This window comes from Sinocyclocheilus grahami, unplaced genomic scaffold, assembly GCF_001515645.1.
Source record: "Sinocyclocheilus grahami isolate Dianchi unplaced genomic scaffold, SAMN03320097.WGS_v1.1 scaffold57.1, whole genome shotgun sequence".
NCBI lineage: Eukaryota > Metazoa > Chordata > Actinopteri > Cypriniformes > Cyprinidae > Sinocyclocheilus > Sinocyclocheilus grahami.
In genome coordinates, this window is record NW_015505236.1 from 2,135,736 (window position 1) to 2,157,964 (window position 22,229).

Below are 22,229 nucleotides of genomic sequence, written 5' to 3' on the forward strand. Positions count from 1 at the left end.
CTTCCTTTCATCAAATTATCCTGAAAAAATGTATCACAGTTGGCAGTGCAACTGTTTTCACAACTGATTATAAAATAAATATTTTTGAACACTTAATCAGCATATTAGAATGATTTCTGAAACTTGAAAACTGTTAAAATACAATTTTGCCATTACATAAATTAATTACATTTTTAAATATATACATTTGTTTTAGCAATATTGTTGTTATTGTATTTTTGTTAGCATATTTTTATTGTGTGTGTATATATATATATATATATATATATAAATTGTATATATATATGTCACTAATAAATTGACCATTTGTTATAGCATTGATTCTATGTATTGTTTTGTATGAGCAGGTAATCTGTGGTACAGACATGGTGTGACCCCCAGTTACCCTCAGGGCTCATCATGGGAGCACATCTCCAATAATGTGCGCAAGGTGTCTGTGGGACCTCTGGACCAGGTCTAGACCATTTCCTTGTAACTAGCTATTGCAGTCTAACTACTGCAGGTTTGTTGCTCTGCTTAATGCCAGATTTGTTTTTGTTTTTTCTTAAGGTATGGATCATTGCGGATAAGGTGCAGGGCAGTCACAGTTTGAGCTGTGGCACTGTGTGTCGCCGACTGGGGTTGCTGCCGATGGAACCCAAAGGACACTCGTGGGACTATGGCATTGGGGTGAGCACTGTCTTTATGCTCACTTCTCACTAACAATACTGTGCAGAATGGATAGAAAATAAGAAATCATCTGTTTCTTTCAGGGCGGATGGGATCATATAACAGTCAGAGGAAATGCAATGGAGGCACCTCGCATCCTGATGCCATCCCTGACTGACAACCAGACGGCAACACGGCCACTGCAAACCAGTAACCAGCCAGAGATGAACGGGAACCCAGTGGGCTGTTAGTCAAACAGCTGAGCTCTTTATGCTAACCGTCTCTACTGTAGCCGTGTAGAAGTTGTCTTCCCTTCTGTAGCGCTTCTCTTGTTTAGAGCAGAATTACTCAATCCCACTTAACAAATCGTGCGACTCGAGCTCCCGCACATGCAGACGACTCTGTGGTTTTGTTTGTACCTCAGCTGAATTCACATTTTCTAGTTAGTTTGAAAGATGTTTTCTCCATTTGTGGGCTCTCATGGATATTGAGGCCACTTCCAGTAATGCCCTCTCCTTTTTAACACTCCCATCATTCGTCATTATGATTTTTACATAGTATTTTTGTTTAGAGGATCTTAATTTAATGTTTATTTATTCGTCTGTGGTAAAATCACGATTGCCCGTATGCTTTTTTTATTTTTTTATTTGAATTCAGGGGCATCAAATACAAAAGGTCACAGTGTAAGCTACTGTAGGTACACTACAAGCATTTTATATTGAACATCACACACAAACAACATTTTTAAACAAACACCTGCTTCTGGGAATTTTACAGCTCGGCTGCAGTGCCGCTAAACATCGGTTTAAGCATAAAAGAGTCTGTAATACTTTCATCATCTGCTTGTATTGGGTTATTGGTTATGTTCTTAGTCAAAGCTGAGACAGCACCGTGGTACTGAACAAATACACTATAGTTCCAAAATCTGGGGTCAGTAAGATTTTTTTTTTTTTAAGAAATTAATACTTTAATTCAGCAAGGATATAAAAAATTTACTAAAATGACAGTAAAGGATTTTATATTGTGAAAGAATTTGGTTTCAAAAATAAATGCTGTACTTTTGAACTTCCTATTCAGAATCCTGCAAAAAAAAAAACTCACGGTTTCTACAAAGATATTAAACAGCTTAAATGTTTTCAACATTGATAAGAAATTGTTACTTGCGCAAAAAAATAAGCATGTTTGAATGAGTTCTGAATGATTATGACAGAATTTTAGCGATATATTATAGTTTTTATTTTTGATCAGATAAAAGCAGTGGTGAGCATAAGATACTACCAAAAAAAAAAAAGTAAAAATCAATTAAAATCTTACCGACCTTTGAGTTTTGAATGGTAGTGCATGTTCAGACACTTCTTTAGATGTTGTCATTGATGAAAGAGTGCAATATTTACTTTTGTGAAATGTGAAGACAATGTTGTGAAACATTTCTCAGGATGTCAGCATATTTCATTTATACATAGATATATATGTGGTTTAATTCCATTTAAAGGCAGCACAAATTTTAAAAAGTAACAGTGTTTATAACAAATCTTTCCAAATGGTTTTATTAGGATGAATAGTTAGTTTTATTCCTCTTCTGCTAAGTTATATTGTACATGTAGATGTATAAATTTTGAATATTTATGGGTAATTTACGGTCCTAATGTGAAACTGCATCAATTGTGTGACATCCTATAGGGCATTATTTATAGTTGCTTCTGTACATATAAAGAACGTTATGCAGGCATGAGAGAAACCACTAGAAAAAGAAAAGGATAATATAGTTTGAAATTATTAAACGTAGACAAATAACAGGGTAAAGAGTCATTATTTGAGTACAGTAAACTCCTCTCAGTGTCATATGTGCGTGGTATGTGTCCTCAATAAATATGAAATCTTCTCCAAAACTTCGCATTTTTAATATGAAATACTCACCCTGTTAAAGGGATAGTTCACCCAAAAATTATAATTTTACTCACCCTCATGTCATTCCAAACCTGTATGACTATTTCATGGAACACAAATGAAGATGATTTTTGTTTGTTTGTCCATACAATGAAAATCGGGGGTCCAGTGTTGTTTTGGACCCCATTGACTTTCACTATATGAGCAAAGCATCTTCTTTTGTGACATTTTTGGATGAACTACATTAATGACCAGCAAATTGTGTCCCTTCATAATCCAAAGAGTTAGTGGCTAGTACTTTAACAATGGCAAATAAGTACCACATTGTTTGTGGGCAATATAATCTGTGCATATTCTGTACATAAATTAGCCTGTTTATGGACCAGCTTTAGCTTGTAAACTCAGGGTTATTCAGATGGACCCTTTTGTTAGTCTTCAGAGCTGGTTTTCATCATCATGCATGCATTTACACAGCGCTCACTGAGTCTGTGGCAGCATGTGTTAGCTGCCCTGGTTGAAGCTGTGAATGTGGCTCAGGTAGTTGGACAGATCCTCCTCTCCCTCCTCCTGTAGATGCTGCTGATAGCACTGCAGGAGCCGGGAGGCGTGAGTCTCCATATCACTCTCGGCGTGAGGCAGGCAGGCGTTCGACATTCCCAGGATTATTGTGGTTAAGGCCTTGATGTAGTTCTTCGCCAGCGTGAGAGTCTCGATCTTGGAAAGTTTCTTGTCTGATTTGACGTGAGGAATGGCCTCCCGTAGGGCCTGAAAGGCGTTGTTGAGTTTGTGCATCCTCTGCCTCTCTCTCTCGTTACTCTCCAGCCTGCGGACGTTGCGTTCCTTAGTGCTGCCGTGCTGCCGCCTGCGACGTGTGCCCACGCGGGAACCGCCGTGTCTCTCGGCCCTCAATGTTCTCCATGTCCCTCCCAGCCTCACGGACGCCTCTGAACCCTCCTGCTCGCTGGAACCTGGCTCTGTTTCCAGCGTAAAGTCTGGGTCGTCCTGCTCTGCCCAAGCCTGTCTGCCCCGCTTTGACCCCTTCCCCTTGGACTTCATACTTGACTCACCCACACCCTGGTGTAGGCCCTAGGATATTATCATTCACATTTGATTGGAGTTAACATGCAAAATAACATTCTATGTGACCCTGGACCACAAAACCAGTCATAAGTAGCACGTGTATATTTGCAGCAGTATCTAACAATACATTGTATGGGTCAAAATTACCGATTTTTCTTTTATGCCAAAAAGCATTAGGTTATTAAGTAAAGCTCATGCTCCATGAAGATATTTTGTAAATTTCCTACCGTAAATATATCAAAACTTAATTTCTGATTAGTAATATGCATTGCTAAGGACTTCATTTGGACAGCTGTAAAGAAGATTTTCTCAATATTTAGATTTTTTTTTTTTTTTGCACCCTCAGATTCCATTTTTTCAGATAGAACAATATCTCGTCGAAATACAACTATCCTAACAAACCATACCATGGAAAGCTTATGTATTCAGCTTTCAAATTATGTATAAATCTCAATTTCGAAATATTGACCCTTACAACTGGTTTTGTGGTCCAGGATCACATATATCTATACAAATGGCTTGTACAGTGGATACTAAAAATGCTATGTTATATAGGGATTAAGTTACATCTCAGGTGCTTGTTTGAACATCCTGTACTAACTGGTTAGTTCTTCTAGATAATGTGTAATAGGCCTATCCTTCCCTAGTTAGTTGCACTATAGTAGCATCTCATTCATCCCTGCTACAGTTATGTTATCCGTTCAAAATTGTAAAACTTTGGCTTTGTCAGAAAATACTGAAATATCCACTATTGATAATTAAATAAACTGTTGATAATGAATCAGATCCTGACACAATCAAGTGAACAACGAAAATGCACATCGTCTCTACACGTTGTCGCTTCTGTTTTATAAGCTGTCAATCATCTCTGCTGTCGGGAAACAAAGTTTTGCTTACCTTGAAATAAATGTCCACCAAACTCGTGGTGATGTGTGCGCGATAAGAGGCTTGCGGAGAGCGATAATGAGTTGTCTTCCTGACAGCCGCAGTCAGAATGAAATGATAACGGTCACGCGCCCTACCTGTTGCTGCTCGATGTCCACGTAGCGCTTTTGTGGCCAATCAAAGGAGGGATCCGTTTTGTCTCGAGTCACCCATGAGCTGGCGCAAGCATCGGAAATAGCGATCTGAAACTTTGTTCAGGCTTTCAGATGATGGTAATATTGGATCTGTGATACAGCTGCTGCTGCTGCAGGTGGTATATGCAGCGCGCACTCTAAAATGCTTTTGATTTAAAGCTGTGGACGGAGTTGACAATGCAAATCACATACTGTTGCATTACATTAGTGGGGACTTTCCACTGATAAACATGAGCAAGTTTATTTAGATGAATTATTTTATTTTGGCAAGAAAGAAAAATACAGACGTGGTAGTGGGTGGGTTTATGCAGATGATTAAATTGGTAGGTTTGTACTATTTCCACGGTACTTTATCAAGTGAAATATTTGCTTAGTCCTTTGCATTTCAAATGAGCCTTGCAGACATATCATTTAAGCACTTTTCAGAGCTTTACTTTATGGTGATGCATTCGTTGCACTATGTCCGTACTTTCTTCTGCACTGGAAGCTTCTGTCATCAAGTCAAATTCCTTATGTGTTTAAACATACTTGGTAATAAAGCTCTTTCTGACTTGTATTCATTTACTTTTTGACATTAGGCTCTGATCACTGTATTGGTTTCTGCATTCGTCAATAAAGCTGTTTTTAAACCAGGGGAAAATAGATTATTCTGCTTTCACTTTGTTACATTTGCATTACAATTATGCATTTGGCAGAGAGATTAAAATAAGTGGTTGTGATTAATCTCATTTCCTGTTTGAGGAAAGAAAATGCCTAATATAGGTTTTGAAGTGACTTAAAATTATATATATTAAAAAATGTCTTACTGATGGGGCTGCGAGGATTAATACGATCTTTTAAAAAATATATAAAGAAATAAATCTGAAATGAAATTTGAGACACTGTTTTAAAGCACCAGATTCATGGTTGTCTAAAGCAGTGGTTCCCAACCCTGGTCCTGGAGGCACCCCAACACTGCACATTTTGCATGTCTCCTTTCTCTGACACACCAATTTCAGGTCTTGGAGCAGGGCTGTCCAAACTCAGTGGAGGGCCGGTGTCCTGCAGAGTTGAGCTCCAACCCTAATTAAACACACCTGAAGCAGCTAATCAGGCTCTTACTAAGCATAGAAACTTCCAGTCAGGTGTGTTGAGGCAAGTTGGAGTTAAACTCTGCAGGACACCGGCCCTCCAGGACCGAGTTTGGACACCCCTGTCTTGGGAGTCTCTACTAATGAGCTGATGATCTGAATCAGGTGTGTTTCATTAAGGAGACATGCAAAACATGCAGTGTTGGAGTGCCTCCAGGACCAGGGTTGGGAACCACTGGTCTAAAGAACAAAAACTTAAAAAAATAAAAAGTTCTTTGTGGAACCTTTTGAACCTCTCCAATAGGATCAGGCTTCTTACTGGATCCTTTATTTGTAGAAGTGTATATGTGTGCAAAGAACCACCCTTTTCATAAACTGTGGGATCAGACAGATCAAACACAGACATGTTTATTTTGTACCTGAGTACGGCGAACCTGTTCTAAGTGTGCCTGCGTTAATAAGGTCTCTTATTCTAATCTTAAAATTGTGATTTGAGCTTTCTTTGCAGCGTCGCATAAAGCACAACTGCAAACATAATTTTGAGTAAGTGATGGATGCACACTAATAACATTTGACATAATATTAAGGCACAAGTAACGTGGTGTAGGACAAACAGGACATTTTCACATAGTTTCTGGGAACAAGTACATTTCACACCTGTTTAACTCACAGCAGCTATCAGCTCAAATGTTCCCTCCCCCACATCACTGATGGCCTTGGTCGAGCAGCGTTTGGACACAGGCTGGGCAAGACTTACTCCCTGTTCCGGTCTCAATGCTGAGACTATGGAAACAGTTTCTATCCCAACCCTCAGTTTATTCAGTGTGGAACCTCCGGTATACAGCACTTACACTGATAACAATCTGCCTGTAAGTAAAGCATTACACACAGAGCTCAGAAAACAGCCTCATACAAAATCATGCTCACAAGCAGGCATAAAAACTGTACAAACACAACTAATTCATGCAAATCCATCCAGGTATTCACAGTTGTAGTAGTTTAGTTTATCAGCACTTGGTAGTAGCCTACTGATAAATCGCACCTCACGCACAACACACCTTTTATAGTTTACAACTGTTCAACATCGTGTTAAATTTCAAGATAACTTTTTGATTTGCATACTCCACACGGAGGTATCTTTAAAGTCCTGCTCAAATTTCCCTTGAGTAAATAAGTCACTCATTAGCAACCCCATGCTAAGCGCTACATTCCAGCGAGGGGAGCTTGTGAGATGTAAATGACAAATGAAAACATTGTTAGAACCAGTTTGATTAGAACTTAAGGTGATAAGGGACCATGTACACAAACAATTTTGATTAGTAAACAAATATAATGCTTCATGGCTTAATCAAGGCCCAAAGCTCACAGCTGGCTGCCTTCAAGGCTAAATGCAAAAATAGCTGTTTAAACATGGAGCCTTTCTCCGCTGCTCTGCACACCTGATGTTTCTTCACACAGAACAGTGTTTGAATGAATTTGTTTCACTGAATGAATGCTTATTTGAAAGGTTAGATGATGTTAGATATGAAAACAACTAATTAAAGAGACAGTTCATCCTAAAATAATAGTTCAGTCTTTTACTCCCGCTCATTTTGTTTACAAATCCATATGATGTTTTTTTTCTACTGTGGAATACAAAATGAGATATTTAGCAGAATGTTCAAGTTGCTCTTTTTCATATGACAATTATTGGTAACCTGGTGCTGTAAAGTTACAAAAATGCCAAAAAGCAACATAATAGAATTGATATGACTTGTGTGGTAAATATTACAAGTCTTTGGGGGTGATGACATAATTATGTGAAGAATAAAAGGCTTAGTTAACATGGTCAAAAGAGCAGCGTGAACATTCATCCGGCATCTCCTGTCTCATATGATTTTGGAACGACACGAGGGTCAGCAAATGATGACAGATTTTTGGTGTGAACTATTCCAAAATGATCTGGCATGCTTCATCTAATAACATTATGCTAATAATACTCTCTTTTTTGCTTTCTCAAAATTACATAATGATTTAAAAAAAATTTAAAAAAGAGAGAGAGAGACTATCTAGTTTTAGTGCTTATACACACTTTTGATTTGTTAATCTGATCTGTAATGTGAGCAAATAGATGTTATTTTTCATGCATCATTCATTGATGTCAGACTGCCATTTATGTCATCATCTGTGATCTGACTGGACAAAACAGCAGCCAGGGACTAGTGCATTAAAGCCTGACTCACACAGCATCATAAAAGGGGAAAGAGGGGGACATGTCAGTTTTTCCATGACCCAAAGGCCTGTCAGACGAGAGGGGTAAAAGTACAACCTGTTATATCAGTATAGCTTGAACAGATGCTAAGGAAATGCATCTTCATAATACACACAGAGAAAACATCTGCCATGTAAATATACTGTATATATATACTGTATACACACACACTAATATTATTATATTTGTTATATTAATATATGTGTAAATTATGAATTATTTGAATAATTTAATATAGAAAATTATTTGAATAATTATATATAAGAATAAAATAGTTTTTAATATAATAATACTATTAAAGACTATTTTTATTTATTTTAATTATTTGTATTTTTTATTTATTTATTTATTTAAATGCATGCCCATCTCATATTTCTGTTGAAGATCATACACTTGCAAAATGGCTTGTAATATAAACCATTTAGCATTTTGCAAACTATGCAATCCATACATAATTAATAATTAATAATTATAAAGTAATGACTTTCCATTGAACTGAAAATTCAAAACTACAATTTAAAATTAGTCTCCCCTGCCAGATACTTACCTGGCAGGGGAGACACCATGATCAAGAAGGTGGTTCACCCAGGGTGAGGCTCGGCCATTGCGAATTCACCAAATTTGGGAATCTCGACTGCATAATTTATGGTAGTGGGGGACTGTCTTCGCGCTCTCCCCTGAATTTGGAAGTCGTGGCCTAATGGTTAGAGAGTTGGACTCGTAACCCAAAGGTTGTGAGTTCGAGTCTCGTACCGGCAAGGATTGTAGGTGGGGGGAGTGAATGTACAGCGCTCTCTCCCACCTTCAATACCACGACTGAGGACTGAGGTGCCCTTGAGCAAGGCACCGAACCCCCAACTGCTCCCCGGGCGCCGCAGCATAAATGGCTGCCCACTGCTCCGGGTGTGTGTTCACGGTGTGCACTTAGGATGTGTTAAATGCAGAGTGTGCACTTAGGATGTGTTAAATGCTTGGCCACATGTCACTTCACTAAAAGTAACAGGGATTTCTCTGCTTTTGAGGGAAAAGCGGGTCAACACTAACTAATCCTGCAGCTGTAAGGGGATGCCTCGGAGCTTCAGAAGCCATGAATATGTGCAGTAGGTCCACCTGCTTTTTAGAGTTGGCTGTTTTCTTGTTAACGTAGAAGGTGTGAAAACAGGAAATACTGTCTTGCAGCTCACACACTATCCTCTGTGCATTACTTGGTAGCGGTAAATATTTGTCTAGCAACACTAGATCTTCTGTTATGACACTTCTTTTCACAGGAAACCTGTAAAACAACTTCATGAGATATCATTCAACACACTATTGGAACCCAACAGGCTTTACACAATTTTCTTAAAGTTCTGTTGGATTGTGTGCTGGTTTAAATTTTGTTTTTGACTTAAACATCAGCATTCAAATGCATATCTGATATGTATGAGGTTATATTAACTCGATTCATTTTCACTGATAATGACATCTTTCATGAGAGAAGTGTGCCAGCCTGTAGGAGGAGCATCATGTCCTCCAGAAAAGACCAATGAGGGGAAATTAAAATGTGTCTTATTTTAGCTGTGAGGCTAAATGATGCCTCAATGCGCAGGGTGAAACATCAAACGCTTTCAGCAAATATTCCTAACCATAAAGGAATAGTTCACCCAAAAATAATATTTTCTCACCCTCGGGCCATCCAAGATGTAGACGAGTTTGTTTCTCCATCTGAACACATTTAGAAATTTAGCATTACATCAATTGCTCACCAATCAATATTCTTCAGTGAATGGGTGCCGTCAGAAACAGCTGATAAAAGCATCACAGTAATCCACTTGTGTGAGGTGAAAAGCTACATGTTTGAAGCAACATCTATCATTATAGCATTTTATGTTTAAACTGTTGGTTCAGTTTGTTTCTTCATCTGAACACATTTAGAAATTTAGCATTACATCACTTGCTCACCAATGGATCCTCTGCAGAGAATGGAATGAGAATGAGAAAGTTCAATGAGAGTTCAAACAGCTGATAAAAGCATCACAGTAATCCACAAGTAATCTACACGACTCCAGTCCTTCAATTAACATCTTGTTCATCAATGTTATAATGATGAAACAACATCCATCATTATAACATTTTATCTTTAAATTGGTCGGTTCTGGCCAAAATAATCCATTAAAAATAAAACTTAAAAAGAGGCCATATTAATACTATTAATAAAAATGCTGAATTATGTCCAGCTTAATGTGAGTCAAAAGAAGTACATTTCTGCATTGGTGTCCATGAAAGTTTACATGATAAGCTAGGGGGGTGCGTAAGACAAGAAAGCTTCGGAAACACTGATTCAGAGTAACTGAATCCCACCATATTTCAGTTTTATTAGGAAGTTGATTCGGTAAGCATGAAAAACAAGGGAAGTTCAGAATCTGCAGGTAAACATTTTTTACAGTTGGCTCGGCCGAACATCAATGCAATCATGTGAAATGCATCAATTATTTTCTCTGGCCCTCTTACTGCAGTGCTTGAATAAATATTGGTACCAGGCATCAGCGAATGCGCATTAGGAAACATTTCCCTGCCGCTGTCACTAGGCAACCTTGAAACGGATGACTCAGTCAGTCAAGAAACACACACACACTCATACACTCACCATCTGTATGCATAGAGGAAATCTCTTAGTTGAGGGAGAGAACTAATCCCTGCTTCTTTACCTCTGTGTTCAACAGGTTGTGTGTCCATATCTTCTGACAGCCTCCACCCAGCCTTCTCCACACCCTGTAAATAAATACAAACACACACACCAACTACCCACTTACTCGCAAACTTTGTTGAAACAACTACTTTACAAATAAAGACCCTACATTAATTAGCTAAGCAAATTAATACATTTAATTAAGACGTATACCACCTATTTCATCTTGCCAGTTTCACTAGCTAGATGAAATTAACTTCAAATTGTATGCGATTAAGTATGTATAAAAATGCATAAATCATTTCAGTGCAAGTTTTGTGTGTAATTGACTGAAATTAAGGAAACCTTTTCCAAGCAGCTGTTAAATAAAAAACACTGAGGGGCCGGCTATATTCAGAATACTGAATAATGTGCAGTAGCTACACACTGTGTACTGCCTACTATTTTGAAAAAAATTAAAATAAAATAGTATGAGAAACAATAATCATTTTGCAACAATAAATGTTTCGAAACATTGTTTCAACAATGACCTCATCATCCTTTATCATTTTGTAAATAATATAGTTATTTTGCTTTTTTAATTCAATGTAATGTAATCATATTTTAATATCTGGCAGGCTAATAATGAGTTGTAGAAAAATATGGCTCTAAGTATTTACATTCATTTGTTACACAGGAAATGGAATGCCAAGTTGAGCACATTGCATTGTGGGATATGGTATTCCAAACAGTGTGCAGTAGGCCAAAACCTGGGCTGTGTTCAGCCCCGACAAAAACGGTGCAAAACGTTTTTTAAACGGAAACAGTGATGCGTTGAACACACTGTTCTGATGACGCAAGAGTTGCAACTATGGCAGCTGAGAAGGCCATTCTTTGTGTTCTTTTTGAAGAATTTTCGGAGCCTGATGAAATCGGTATAAATTTGTGTTTAATACTGCAAAATATGCTCGATGTTACAGTCACTGCCCTTGCCGTCCAGAATAAAAGAGAGCATCCCAATCAAATGAAGGGATTTGTGGAAACTGTGGTTCCTAATATTGTGATCCATCATTTGCCTCGCATTTCAGGATGAAAAGACAAACATTTCAGGTGAAGGATAATCCACTTCTTAATATATAAATATGTATAGCATTTTTATGTTACATTAATCAGTGTCTAGCACACCTTCCTAAGGAAAGGATATGGACCAGAAGACATTGCAATTACTAAATGATATTTAGACAGACTTAAAGAAGTTCCAGATCTATACTTGTGCTCTTATTATTTTAGTTATTTTGCCTTTAATGTAAATAAAAATGTGCAAACAATATACTTGCTCTTGTGAATTTATTTGGATGTTAATTACATTGTGCTAGCTGTCTCTTTAATACCCTGTGGTTTACATACATGTTGCTGCTGATTGGGCTGACATGTTTGACAAACCCACCAAACAAGAGAAAACGCATCTCAAACCCCGTTGCACACCGTTGCACACCGTTTCCAGGAAACATGACGTTCAAACCGGAAACTGTAGCAAAACGGTGCACACCGGTTTGAGCTTGAACTTGCCCCTGGAAAAGGGTTAGCATTTTAGAACTTTCGGTTTTACTCTCCCTAAATCAATAGGTTTTTTGAATGATTCTTTGGTTAAATGCCTGAAATAAAGTCTGTGGTTAACACTCAAGATATTTATGACATAAAGTACATCAATAATACCCCCTTGTGACTTTTTAAAGCTTTCACTTTTTTAAAGGTCTTAAAAAAGCTAGTTGCTAAAAAGTGGCTAAATGGGACTGCAGAGCTTCTGAAGGACATACCGAGAAAAATTTTTTTTTATTTGATATTCCACAAATCAGTTTATTTGGAAAGACTTCTATAATATGTACATATGCTGAGCTGCTTTTATGCAAAATAAATTATATATGCCCAAGAAATTAGATTACAGAAAACATCTGCTAAAGATGTAGAATGATAATTATTTTGGAAGACACCCAGAAATAATTGGATTGCTAGTTTATCTTGTTGTGAGTTTCATTAATAACTTTCATTAAGCATGTTAACCCACATTACTACATGATATAATACTAATCAGATAGTTTCATTTTGGCTGTTGTATAGTGTGATGTAGGAATACATATTTACAACAATATTTTATTGTTAAAAACATTTATACTAATACAAATTAAAATAGTATTTTAATTAAAGATCAAAATGAATTCTATATAATAACTTTTATTTAACTTTGATATTGAGTTTAAAGTGTTGGATCACACATCTGCAACCTTTGCCCTATAATCTCTAATACTAGTATGTTTTACTTACTGGGACTTTCTATTTTCCTCTCTTCTCTGTATTTACAGGATAGCGTTTATGCAAAGAAAAATGTCACCTGTTTTAAGTCTGGCAGACTTAGAGCAGAGAAAGGAAAATAGAGAAAGGAAAAAACATTTACGGGATGAAATGCTATAAAAAATGCCATGCCAGATTTGTATCCAATGTCATGGCTGTATGCTGCCATTCTGCTAAGTGTGAAGTCCATCCAAGAGATACTGTCATACTCATAAAACTAGAGCCAGGCCTGTGGCGGTTCAGGGAAACCCCAAAGGTACTGTACAAGTAGAGGGACAGTCACCGAGTCGTAAGGCAACTGGCATGCTCTGCTCCTGTTGCATGACTGCATTTCGGTCCAAAAGTTACTTGGGACCACTTTAAAAGACTGACCACACAAATAAAGCTTAATGTCCATACAATAAAAGTAAATGGGGACCAAAGTTTTTTTGACTTTCATTGTATGGATAAAAACATTTCTTTTGTCTGTGTTTCTTGTGTGTGACAACGTGAGGGTGAATAAATTATGACAGAATTATCAAGCGTAGCGTTAGTTCTGGCAGGTCACGTTAGTCAAGCTCGCATCAGCTGACTCTCAGCTGATCCCCATCTACCTATGGGAATACGACAGCTATCTAAGCATTCATATATAGGTCCCTCAGTATTATCAGTAGTTTTCGCATTGCTCAATAGCTAATTACCCTCCTCCATCCCCAACTCCTCCTCTGTCAGTCAGGATTCAGCCTTCTGATTCTCCTTTGAATCAGACTAATTCTAAAATGTGTAAATAAAATTATTTAACTTTAACTATATCTGCAATACATTTATTTTGGTCCGGTTCTGTTGGTCCGGGGGGTTATTGCTGCTCTCCCTGCTCTCATCCATGCTAGGCTGCATGGATGCGCAAACTGCTCACAGGCTTCGTTGGATGAAGAGTTCATGAGATCCACAGTGTGAAGTGTCCAACTCTGTGGCATGATACATGAGTGCCGTTACACAACTGATCCAAGTCTTGGTGATCTCATTGTGCAGGTCCAGGAGTCTCGCTGGCCTCTTGCCACTTTTACAGGCCCCCAAGGGGCATATCAATGATCAGCACAAGGGGAATTCGCAGCCTGGCAAGATAGGCTGCTTAATTAGCGCCTTGGTGTATTTCACAGACATGGAAGTGGAGCAGTCTGTGGCCACATCGATCATGGGATAGGAGAGACAGGTGTTGCATAAGACCTAATTTCATCTGCATGTAAATCAGACGGTGAGGAAGAATGCCCAAATGTGCTCTAAATGTGTTTATTTTGTGGGTGCCTTCAGATTTACGGCTAATGATGTGATCTGGGCCGAGGTCACCTCAGGATGTCCATACATGCGCACACAAACATTCCAACCTACACACACACGCACACACTTGGTGTTGAGTGATTGATGCTAGGGAAGAGGAGGGCCGGGAACTGAAACTGAGGCAGCCGTCTTGGCTAAATCTGAGAGTCCCATCGGCATGCTTCCATCACAGCTGGTCAGCTAGAAATAGATAGAGATGCAACTAAACCTGAGAGACGGGGAACAGCGCAATCTGTGTCCTCGCTTATGAAAGACACAATCAGCTTTAATTAGGGACAGCTATTGAAAGGTATTCCCATTCGCAGAGTCACTCTTTGTATATGTCTAATGCTCTGATGACAATGGAGTTGGTGGATCAAGAGCAATTGATGATGCATCAAACAAGTTGTAAATCTATCAAGAGAGGCTTAGTGAGAAATCAGTCTGTTACTGAGAACCTTGGCGTGGAAAAAAGCGTCTCAAAATAAAACAGAGCGTGTTCCAGACATGTAATGATTTAAAAACAGTAATTGCAACACATTGCTCACTTATCAGCTTATTAATCATTTCTTTTATCTACCCCCTGACAAATTTAACAAGTATTAATGAAAATAACTATGGGAATAAAACAAATACCTTGGTAATTGATGCATAAAATGGAAAGGATATATCAAAATTAGAAAGGATATCTCACAAAAATAACAATTCTGTCATCATTTACCAATTCACCATTTACCACCTTAGCATTTCCAAACCAGTAGGACTTATTAAATAAAAGAGATATATTTTGAACAATGTTTCAACTGGTTTTGTGCATGCAATGAAAGTGAATGGGGACCAAAACATTTGACCCCATTGACTTGCAGTTAATTAAACTAGCTAACTAAATAAATAAATACACTTATTTTCTAAATATCTCATTTTGAATATATAATATCTCATTTTAATTTTGAAAGTCACGCATTAGGGTATAATGGAACCATAAAGGATCTTCATTATTTATAAATGGTCCTTTGATATGACAAATACATCTGTGTGACAAAATGGATATGAAAATAATTATAAAAGAAAATTATGTTTTAAATCACATTGCAGGACATACCATTTTTCCAGAAGTATTTCCCAAAAGCATCAACTATACACTCAAAAAAAAGTACAAAACCTTTACTTTTAGGTACAACACCTACTTTACACAAAAAAGTTTTTAGTAGTACTTTAACAGTACAAATTACTAAGGTGCCTATCAAATGCACCGTTTAAGGGTATGTAAGGTATACAAAGTACTGTTGTACCCATAAAGGTACAATTTTAAAAGGTACATAAAGGAGCCCAACATGTTCAGTTATTAAAAAGAGCTGCCATACATTCAATAAAAGAGGGAATAAACACTCACCAGCAATAAACAAGCACCATTACGTTATGGTTTAAACACTATTTTGGTCCAAAAGCAGCAAAAACATTGCCCTTGTCATGAAATACACATTTACATAGTCATTAATGCTGTTCTAAAACAAGACTCAAAGAAAAGCAAGATATTAAATATGTTCTACTATTTGTTCAAATATACCAAATAATGGTATATTCTAAATCACATTAACTCACCGGGTCAAATCTCTTCTCTGTCCGTTTAAAAAGCATTTCTAATATCATAAGGTCCCAGGCGCTCTTCAATGCACCTGATGTAACATATAAACAAAGACAAAGCAAACAGTGTTATAGAGAATATGAAAAGTCCAGCCCCGATCCCCCTCAAATCCCTGTCACTCAGGAAACATGGCCTTCCTGCAAACAAGAGGTAGTATGGAGCGGGACAAGGCCACAGGGGCAGCTAGTGGGCTGGAAGGATGTTTTTGTCATTGCTTTGGCCCCTGGTTTGGCAGGCAGACGTCCATCCTCAGGAAAAGAGCCTGCGGAGGAAGTGAAGCTGACGTCACAGCCGCGCACAGTCCGCCTGCTGTAGATCAGCACGTGCGCAAAGACAAAGCTTTCGGTAGAGTCACGTAAACACAAAAACAGGTGGACTTCACCTTATTGTGCTTCAATACTGTGATCAGGTCTTCTGCCTTTGATCTGTGAATAAAATAAACACACTTTACTGAGCAAAATTTCACGGCAGCTATGCTGTTTTTAAATCATATTGTGTAGGCACACGTCCAATAATGACAGTGAAGCAATAACAGGATGTTTACAAAGATTTTCACTTTAAGTGAATGAAACATAATGGCTGAACCAAATATAACCTGCTGATATTTAGCAACACATCACATTTATTATGAATCATAAGATTTGTGTTTGTTTGTCCACAATCTCCAGTAGATCGTGAGGTGCTTCACTCGAGTAGCACTTCTGTGTCCTGGACAGGTCAGGTGGTGTAAAGGACACAGCTGCAGCTGACATACAAACACTGGTGGTTTTTGACTTCATGTAGTGATGGTCAGACTGCAGGTTTTGCTGTTAACCTCAGCGAAGATACTGCTGCAATAGAGGCCTCGGATTTTCCTCAGATCCATTGAGAAATGGGTATCACAGATGTTTTGGCTGCCTCTGATATTTCAACTGCCATCAATGCATGTAAAGGTAAAGCATGAATGATACTCCACTTCAGATTCACCTCTGTGAATATTACTATGAGAGTTTTGTTTTTTAGTCAGAAAATTTTTATTCTTTTTTATTTTGTCAGAATATCCATTGTGATTTTTTTTCTTTTTAATCTGATTCTTGCAGCAAAGGATTCTTTCAGCCCAAAGACATTTTTTGCAACAGTAGGCTTGTCAAAGAAGTCTCCTCCTGAGATAGAGAAGGTCTTTAAAATGTTGGACCAGGACAAGAGTGGGTTCATTGAACAGGATGAGCTACAGTTGAGTAATTTGCCTAAATACTTTTTTTTCATGTTTGTTTATGAGGCAGCTAGAGTGACTGAAAACTGAGTTGCACAATCCTGTGTGATATGTTAGGGATTGTGTAGTCATTCAGCTTATTACATTGGTCAATAAAGTTTTTACATGGGCATGAAACATTGATTTGAGTTTACTGTTCTCTTATCTTAAAGCATTTCACTAAGAAAAATAAAATACATTACAATGCACAAAACATACGACAGTAACAATATGGACAATATTACAATAATGTTACTAGTTCTCTGACTTCATTTTCAATGCAGTTGATACACAAAACTGCAGCACACTGTAAAAAATTATCTGGCATTTTAGTTGTTTTGATGATTTTTTTTTAAGCTGACAACTTGCAAGTTCTGAATTTGTTAATTCAACTTAACAATTTTAAGTTTTCACTGTCTCAACTAGCTTGTAAGTTGACTGAACTAGAGTATTTGTCCTCTCAACTTAAAAAAATGTGTTGAATCAATTCAATACCGATGCCACGTGCTCAACATCACTTATCGCGAGAACTCGTGAAGACCGTTGCAGACGCCAACCGCCATTAAACCTGAAAGAAGAAGACCGTTGCAGACTGAAGACGCTGGTCAGCCATCTTCGCGATCTTCTCCACAAAGTTGGGAAACTTTCTCAGTCAACAAATTTAGTAAGTAGATTTTTTTATTTATTGGTTTAATATGTGTAAAAATATGTATATTGTCTAAGAAGAGTACAAGTATGGTTTACAGAGACGTATTTTCTAGTTAAATGTATGCCAGTGTTAGTTTCGCGCCACTATGAAGCTTCAAAAATACACGCGGTTCCACAGTATTTCCCACATAAATATTATAATAAATATTCTCTAATGTGCTACTGAGCTGAATTTATCTGGAGAACGATAAAAACACAGTTTGATATATATTTGAGCCCAGTGCTGCGTTAGAGACTGTTCTGAGCACGACACCGAGCACAACTGTAACTAATGGATTTAGAACGGCGGGAATTTAAAAAAATTAGCTTCTAAAAACTTGAAAACGTTTTATAATCCCTAAAAGACGTCCGTCATATGCATTATACATCGATGAAAAATGAGGGGGAAAAACAAGATAATTGCTCGAACTGTCCGTTTTCTTCAAGTTAGCGTTGTAAGCAAAACGCATGAGCATCTCCCTCAAGAGTTCATTTGGAGCGCGTGCATTTGATACGGCTTACATAACCTTGACTCAGGTGAAGTTTGAAGGTAACTTACACACTCTTCTTTCAGTTTTCTGAAGTAGTTATTGAAGTGCCTCACCGGAACCCATTGCAATGCTGCGTGAATATACGGTCGTTAGTGTATTACATTACACGCATAACATTACTGCCAGTCAAAGGTTTTTGAACAGTAAGATTTTTTATGTTTTTTAAAGAATTCTCTTCTGCTCACCAAGCCTGCATTTATTTGATACAAAATACAGCAAAAGCAGCAAGTTAATATTGTGAAATATTTTTACTATTTAAAATAATTGCTTTCTATTTGAATATATTTTAAAATGTAATTTATTCCTGTGATCAAAGCTAAATTTTTATTAACATGTAAGTTTTCTAATTCTTTTGTCTTTCGTTATTTGCAGAATTACACCTCAGAGCTTTCAGTTTCTGTCCAGACTTAAGAGGCTCCATTTGACTGGATAGATGAGGTTTGTTTGTATATAACTGTAGTTTATTGAGCAGTAGGCCTATTTTTATTAACATGCAAGTTCTCTAATTATTTTGTTATTTGCAGAATTGTACAGCAGAGCTTCCTGTTCCTGTGTTCAGACTAAGAAGCTCCGGTTTACTGGATAAGTGAGGTTTGTTTGTATATTTGTGGTTTGTTAGTATTGAGTAGTTTGTACCATTACACTGCTGTGTGTAAGCTCTTTTGGTCACAGTTGTATTTCTAATGCTAAAGATACTGTATAATTATTTTTGTTATCCATTTTTCACATTTACAAATTAGTCCCTGCCTCCACTTTAAGCGCTTTATATTGTTGTTAGTTATATAAGTGCAATTATTCAATGCCATTGCTATCCATTTATGTTAGCACATACATATTTTGTTTAATTTATGAAATGCAAAGTAAATGACATGTCTTTGTCTAATAGATTGAAGCAGAATACACTCGCCTAACTTCAAAGGACCTCATGAAGTCGTTTCTGTCGGGTTTGGACCAGTATACACCCAGATTTCTTCAGATGTTGAGAGCAAAGATGAGCAGCATTTCACAATTGGAAAGTCTTCTCAGCGAGATCGACAGTGATGTGGGTATTTTAGTTTTGTGCTTGTTCAGATTAAAACATGCTTGTTGTTGGTTTTTTCTAAGTTGTTTGGGTTTGTAGAGTCACACATCACACAGGGCTCAACACACTGAACCCTGTTGATGCCTGTTTAACTGCATTATATGGAGAGAAAAAAAACCTGGATTGTTTTCCTTAAAAAAAAATATATATATATATATATATTTTTCAACTGAAGAAAAACGGGCATTATATATCTTGGATGACGGTGGGTGGCCTCAGGCCTCTGAAGGGATATTTTGTGCATTTTAAAGTTAAATACTTCAGTCTGGTACACTTGTGGTGCTTTTCCACTGCGTGGTACAGCTCAGCACGGCACGGTTTGCGTTTCCACTGCAGTTCAGTACCGCTTTAGAGTGAGCGGGATTATTCACATGTCGTTATAGTTGCGCTGCCTCTACTACCACGACTCCTAAAAAAAACTTTTTCATTCTGCGTCGCGTACTGTACCATGCAGTGGAAAAGCGCCATTAGACTAGAGACCGTTACAAAGCAGTTACATGTTTGTCAGCCTTAGCTTAAATCAATCTAATCATTTTTTCACATTATCTCAGTGAGTATCCGTCAGATTTCAAGTCAGCAGAGGTAGACTTGCATGTTAATACCTTTGCTTAAAATAATGGTCTGTATATGTCTAATCATGACCCTGTCTGTGAAATCTAGGATAGTTTCATAATCTAATTATGAGATAACGAATGCCAAAGTTTGATTTTATCTGTTACTTTCACTGTGATTTCAGTCTTTTGATATGGCCTTGGTCCGTATTAAAGATATCAAGGTTATATTTTCATAGAATCTTCTTTACATTATACAGGGAACAGACATTGAAGACCGTGTGACGGCAGGAATGGAGGTGGACAATTCTCATAATGCCTGATGGAGATGATGCCTTTGACTACTATGTGGTGCTGCTGGAGGAACAGATTGTCCTGAGAGATGTCAAAGACCTCCCTCATGCTGTAGCTCTACCAGTCGGGCTGACTTTTGCACTTAATATTGATTACCCCCCAAAAATACGCTACACATTTTAGGTCATTCAAGATTTTCATTTACCTGGGAGGTGATCAGTGGTTCTGTGAAGGTGCATGGTGTACACCTTTTTGTTCATGATTTGTCTTGTGAATTTCTGGTTATTGGTTTTTTAAAAACAAGTGTTTAATTAATTTTTTTCTTGACATGGTACTTTATGCCGTGCCAACGTATGTAACTGAATATAAAAATATCTTGTTTGATTTTAGACACTTTTATACTGTTTATACAGTATTATTGTTAATGCAGTACATTACTGTATGTTTGTACAATATTGTTGTTCTTGCAGTACATTACTCTGTATTTTATGCAGTACATCACTTCATACAGTATCGTTGTTAATTAATTGAAATTGTTTTAGTGGAAAAATAAAATTAAAATGATTAAACTTAAATTATGTTTATTGCACTTGATTTATAAAGTCCTGTCAACTTTATCCTCGGTTAAGAACACTTCACAATTTAAGTTCACAAAACAAATTGTTTATTGCACTTGATTTATAAAGTCCTGTCAACTTTATCTTCAGTTAAGACAACTTCACAATTTAAGTTCACAAAACTTAAAATTTTAAGGCAGCACGAACACTTACTTTTTGAAGTTGAAACTACAAAATTTTTTTTTTACAGTAGTAGTTGTTTGTAAAAAAAAAACGAGAGGGAGTCCGCTGTATAATACAAGAGACATAAAAGTAGTGCCAGTTTTAGCTACCTGATAATCACACTGATATACAGAATTGCCATAGAAAAAATTAGGAAAAATTTAAAATGAGGAAACATCACACCGCTGATGTTCACTGTAATAAATAAATGTGACCTGTTTATTCCATGATTGCACAAAACGTTTCAACCAAATAATCTACATGTTCACTTACTATATTGTGACTCATTTTCTAGGTTGTTTCTGCAGAACTTCTCTAAAGGGGCTCGTGCACTAACAGCAGCTGAAACCAAGGCCTTGCTCATGGCTGGAGACATGGATGGGGATGGGAAGATCGGATGGGAAGGTTGGTATCTAAAATGCGCAGATATTTTATAAATAAGAGATTAATCTACATCTCCTCATTTCCTGTAGAATTTTCAGCCCTCGTTAATGCTTCCTGAGACCAGCTGTGACTGTCAAACATGGCAAAGAAAAATGGATGAGCTTTGCCACTGGTCTTCTTTGTTTTACTGTAATGTTATTGTATGAACTTAGAAATTCTACAAGAGAAAGGAACACAAAATAAAACTTTTTCAACAATATTTTTTTGCATCTATATTGTGTATGTCTTGCAATTTATTTATTTATTTAGTGAGTTTTATAATTCAAACAAAATCTGTTTTGCAGCTGCTGGGTAAACAAGCTAACACATTAAAACTACAATGATGTGTAAAGTACTGCAATATTTGTAAAAGTTTGTATTGTTTTGCATACTTTTTGACATTTTGTGCATGGGTCATCACAATGTTGAATACACATAGGACTATTAATTACGGTATTGAGTGAAATAGCCTCTTTTAGAGATAAAAAGTGTTTTATCATATTTGCCAGTAATCTGAAACTCTGAAACATTTGCTCCTGCTCAAATCTCCAGCTGTCCCAGAATCTGCTTAGCATCGTCTTACTGCATGCATAGAATATACATGGTACAGAGACTGTAAATGGGTTGACCCCCCCCCCCCCCCCCCCCCCAAAAAAAAAAAAAAAAAAAAAAATTTTTTC

The 22,229-nt window shown here is 37.2% G+C and overlaps 3 protein-coding genes across 5 annotated transcripts in view; 2 read left to right on the plus strand and 1 right to left on the minus strand.

Annotated features, from left to right (window-relative positions):
* The window catches only part of LOC107584126 (tectonin beta-propeller repeat-containing protein 1-like), a 28,325-nt gene extending 26,693 nt beyond the window's left edge, over positions 1-1,632 (plus strand). For all 3 annotated transcript variants that reach the window (XM_016270590.1, XM_016270592.1, XM_016270591.1), the window contains 3 exons: positions 348-454; positions 550-669; positions 753-1,632. In XM_016270590.1, the coding sequence (XP_016126076.1) occupies positions 348-454; positions 550-669; positions 753-899 (374 nt within the window). In that variant the 3' untranslated portion in view covers positions 900-1,632. The remainder of the gene's footprint in view (positions 1-347; positions 455-549; positions 670-752) is intronic.
* A 1,069-nt stretch (positions 1,633-2,701) lies between these two features.
* Positions 2,702-5,206, minus strand: LOC107584229 (class A basic helix-loop-helix protein 15-like). Its single transcript, XM_016270741.1, has 2 exons — positions 4,513-5,206; positions 2,702-3,621 (listed from the first exon to the last, which is right to left on the minus strand). The coding sequence occupies exon 2, from the start codon at positions 3,589-3,591 to the stop codon at positions 3,037-3,039; it is 555 nt and encodes a 184-aa protein (XP_016126227.1). The 5' UTR covers positions 3,592-3,621; positions 4,513-5,206; the 3' UTR covers positions 2,702-3,036.
* An 11,617-nt stretch (positions 5,207-16,823) lies between these two features.
* On the plus strand, positions 16,824-21,657 carry LOC107584230 (parvalbumin, thymic-like). Its single transcript, XM_016270742.1, has 4 exons — positions 16,824-16,884; positions 17,032-17,164; positions 21,422-21,531; positions 21,600-21,657. The coding sequence occupies exons 1-4, from the start codon at positions 16,824-16,826 to the stop codon at positions 21,626-21,628; spliced, it is 333 nt and encodes a 110-aa protein (XP_016126228.1). The 3' UTR covers positions 21,629-21,657.
* The last annotated feature ends 572 nt before the right edge of the window (positions 21,658-22,229 follow it).

Coding starts and splice junctions, on each gene's coding strand:
- LOC107584229 (XM_016270741.1), bottom strand. CDS start 3,591: ATGAAGTCCAAGGGGAAGGGGTCAAAGCGGGGCAGACAGGCTTGGGCA.
- LOC107584230 (XM_016270742.1), top strand. CDS start 16,824: ATGGGTATCACAGATGTTTTGGCTGCCTCTGATATTTCAACTGCCATC. Junction 17,165..21,421: donor ATTGAACAGGATGAGCTACA/GTTGAGTAATTT, acceptor CTCATTTTCTAG/GTTGTTTCTGCAGAACTTCT. Junction 21,532..21,599: donor TGGGAAGATCGGATGGGAAG/GTTGGTATCTAA, acceptor CATTTCCTGTAG/AATTTTCAGCCCTCGTTAAT.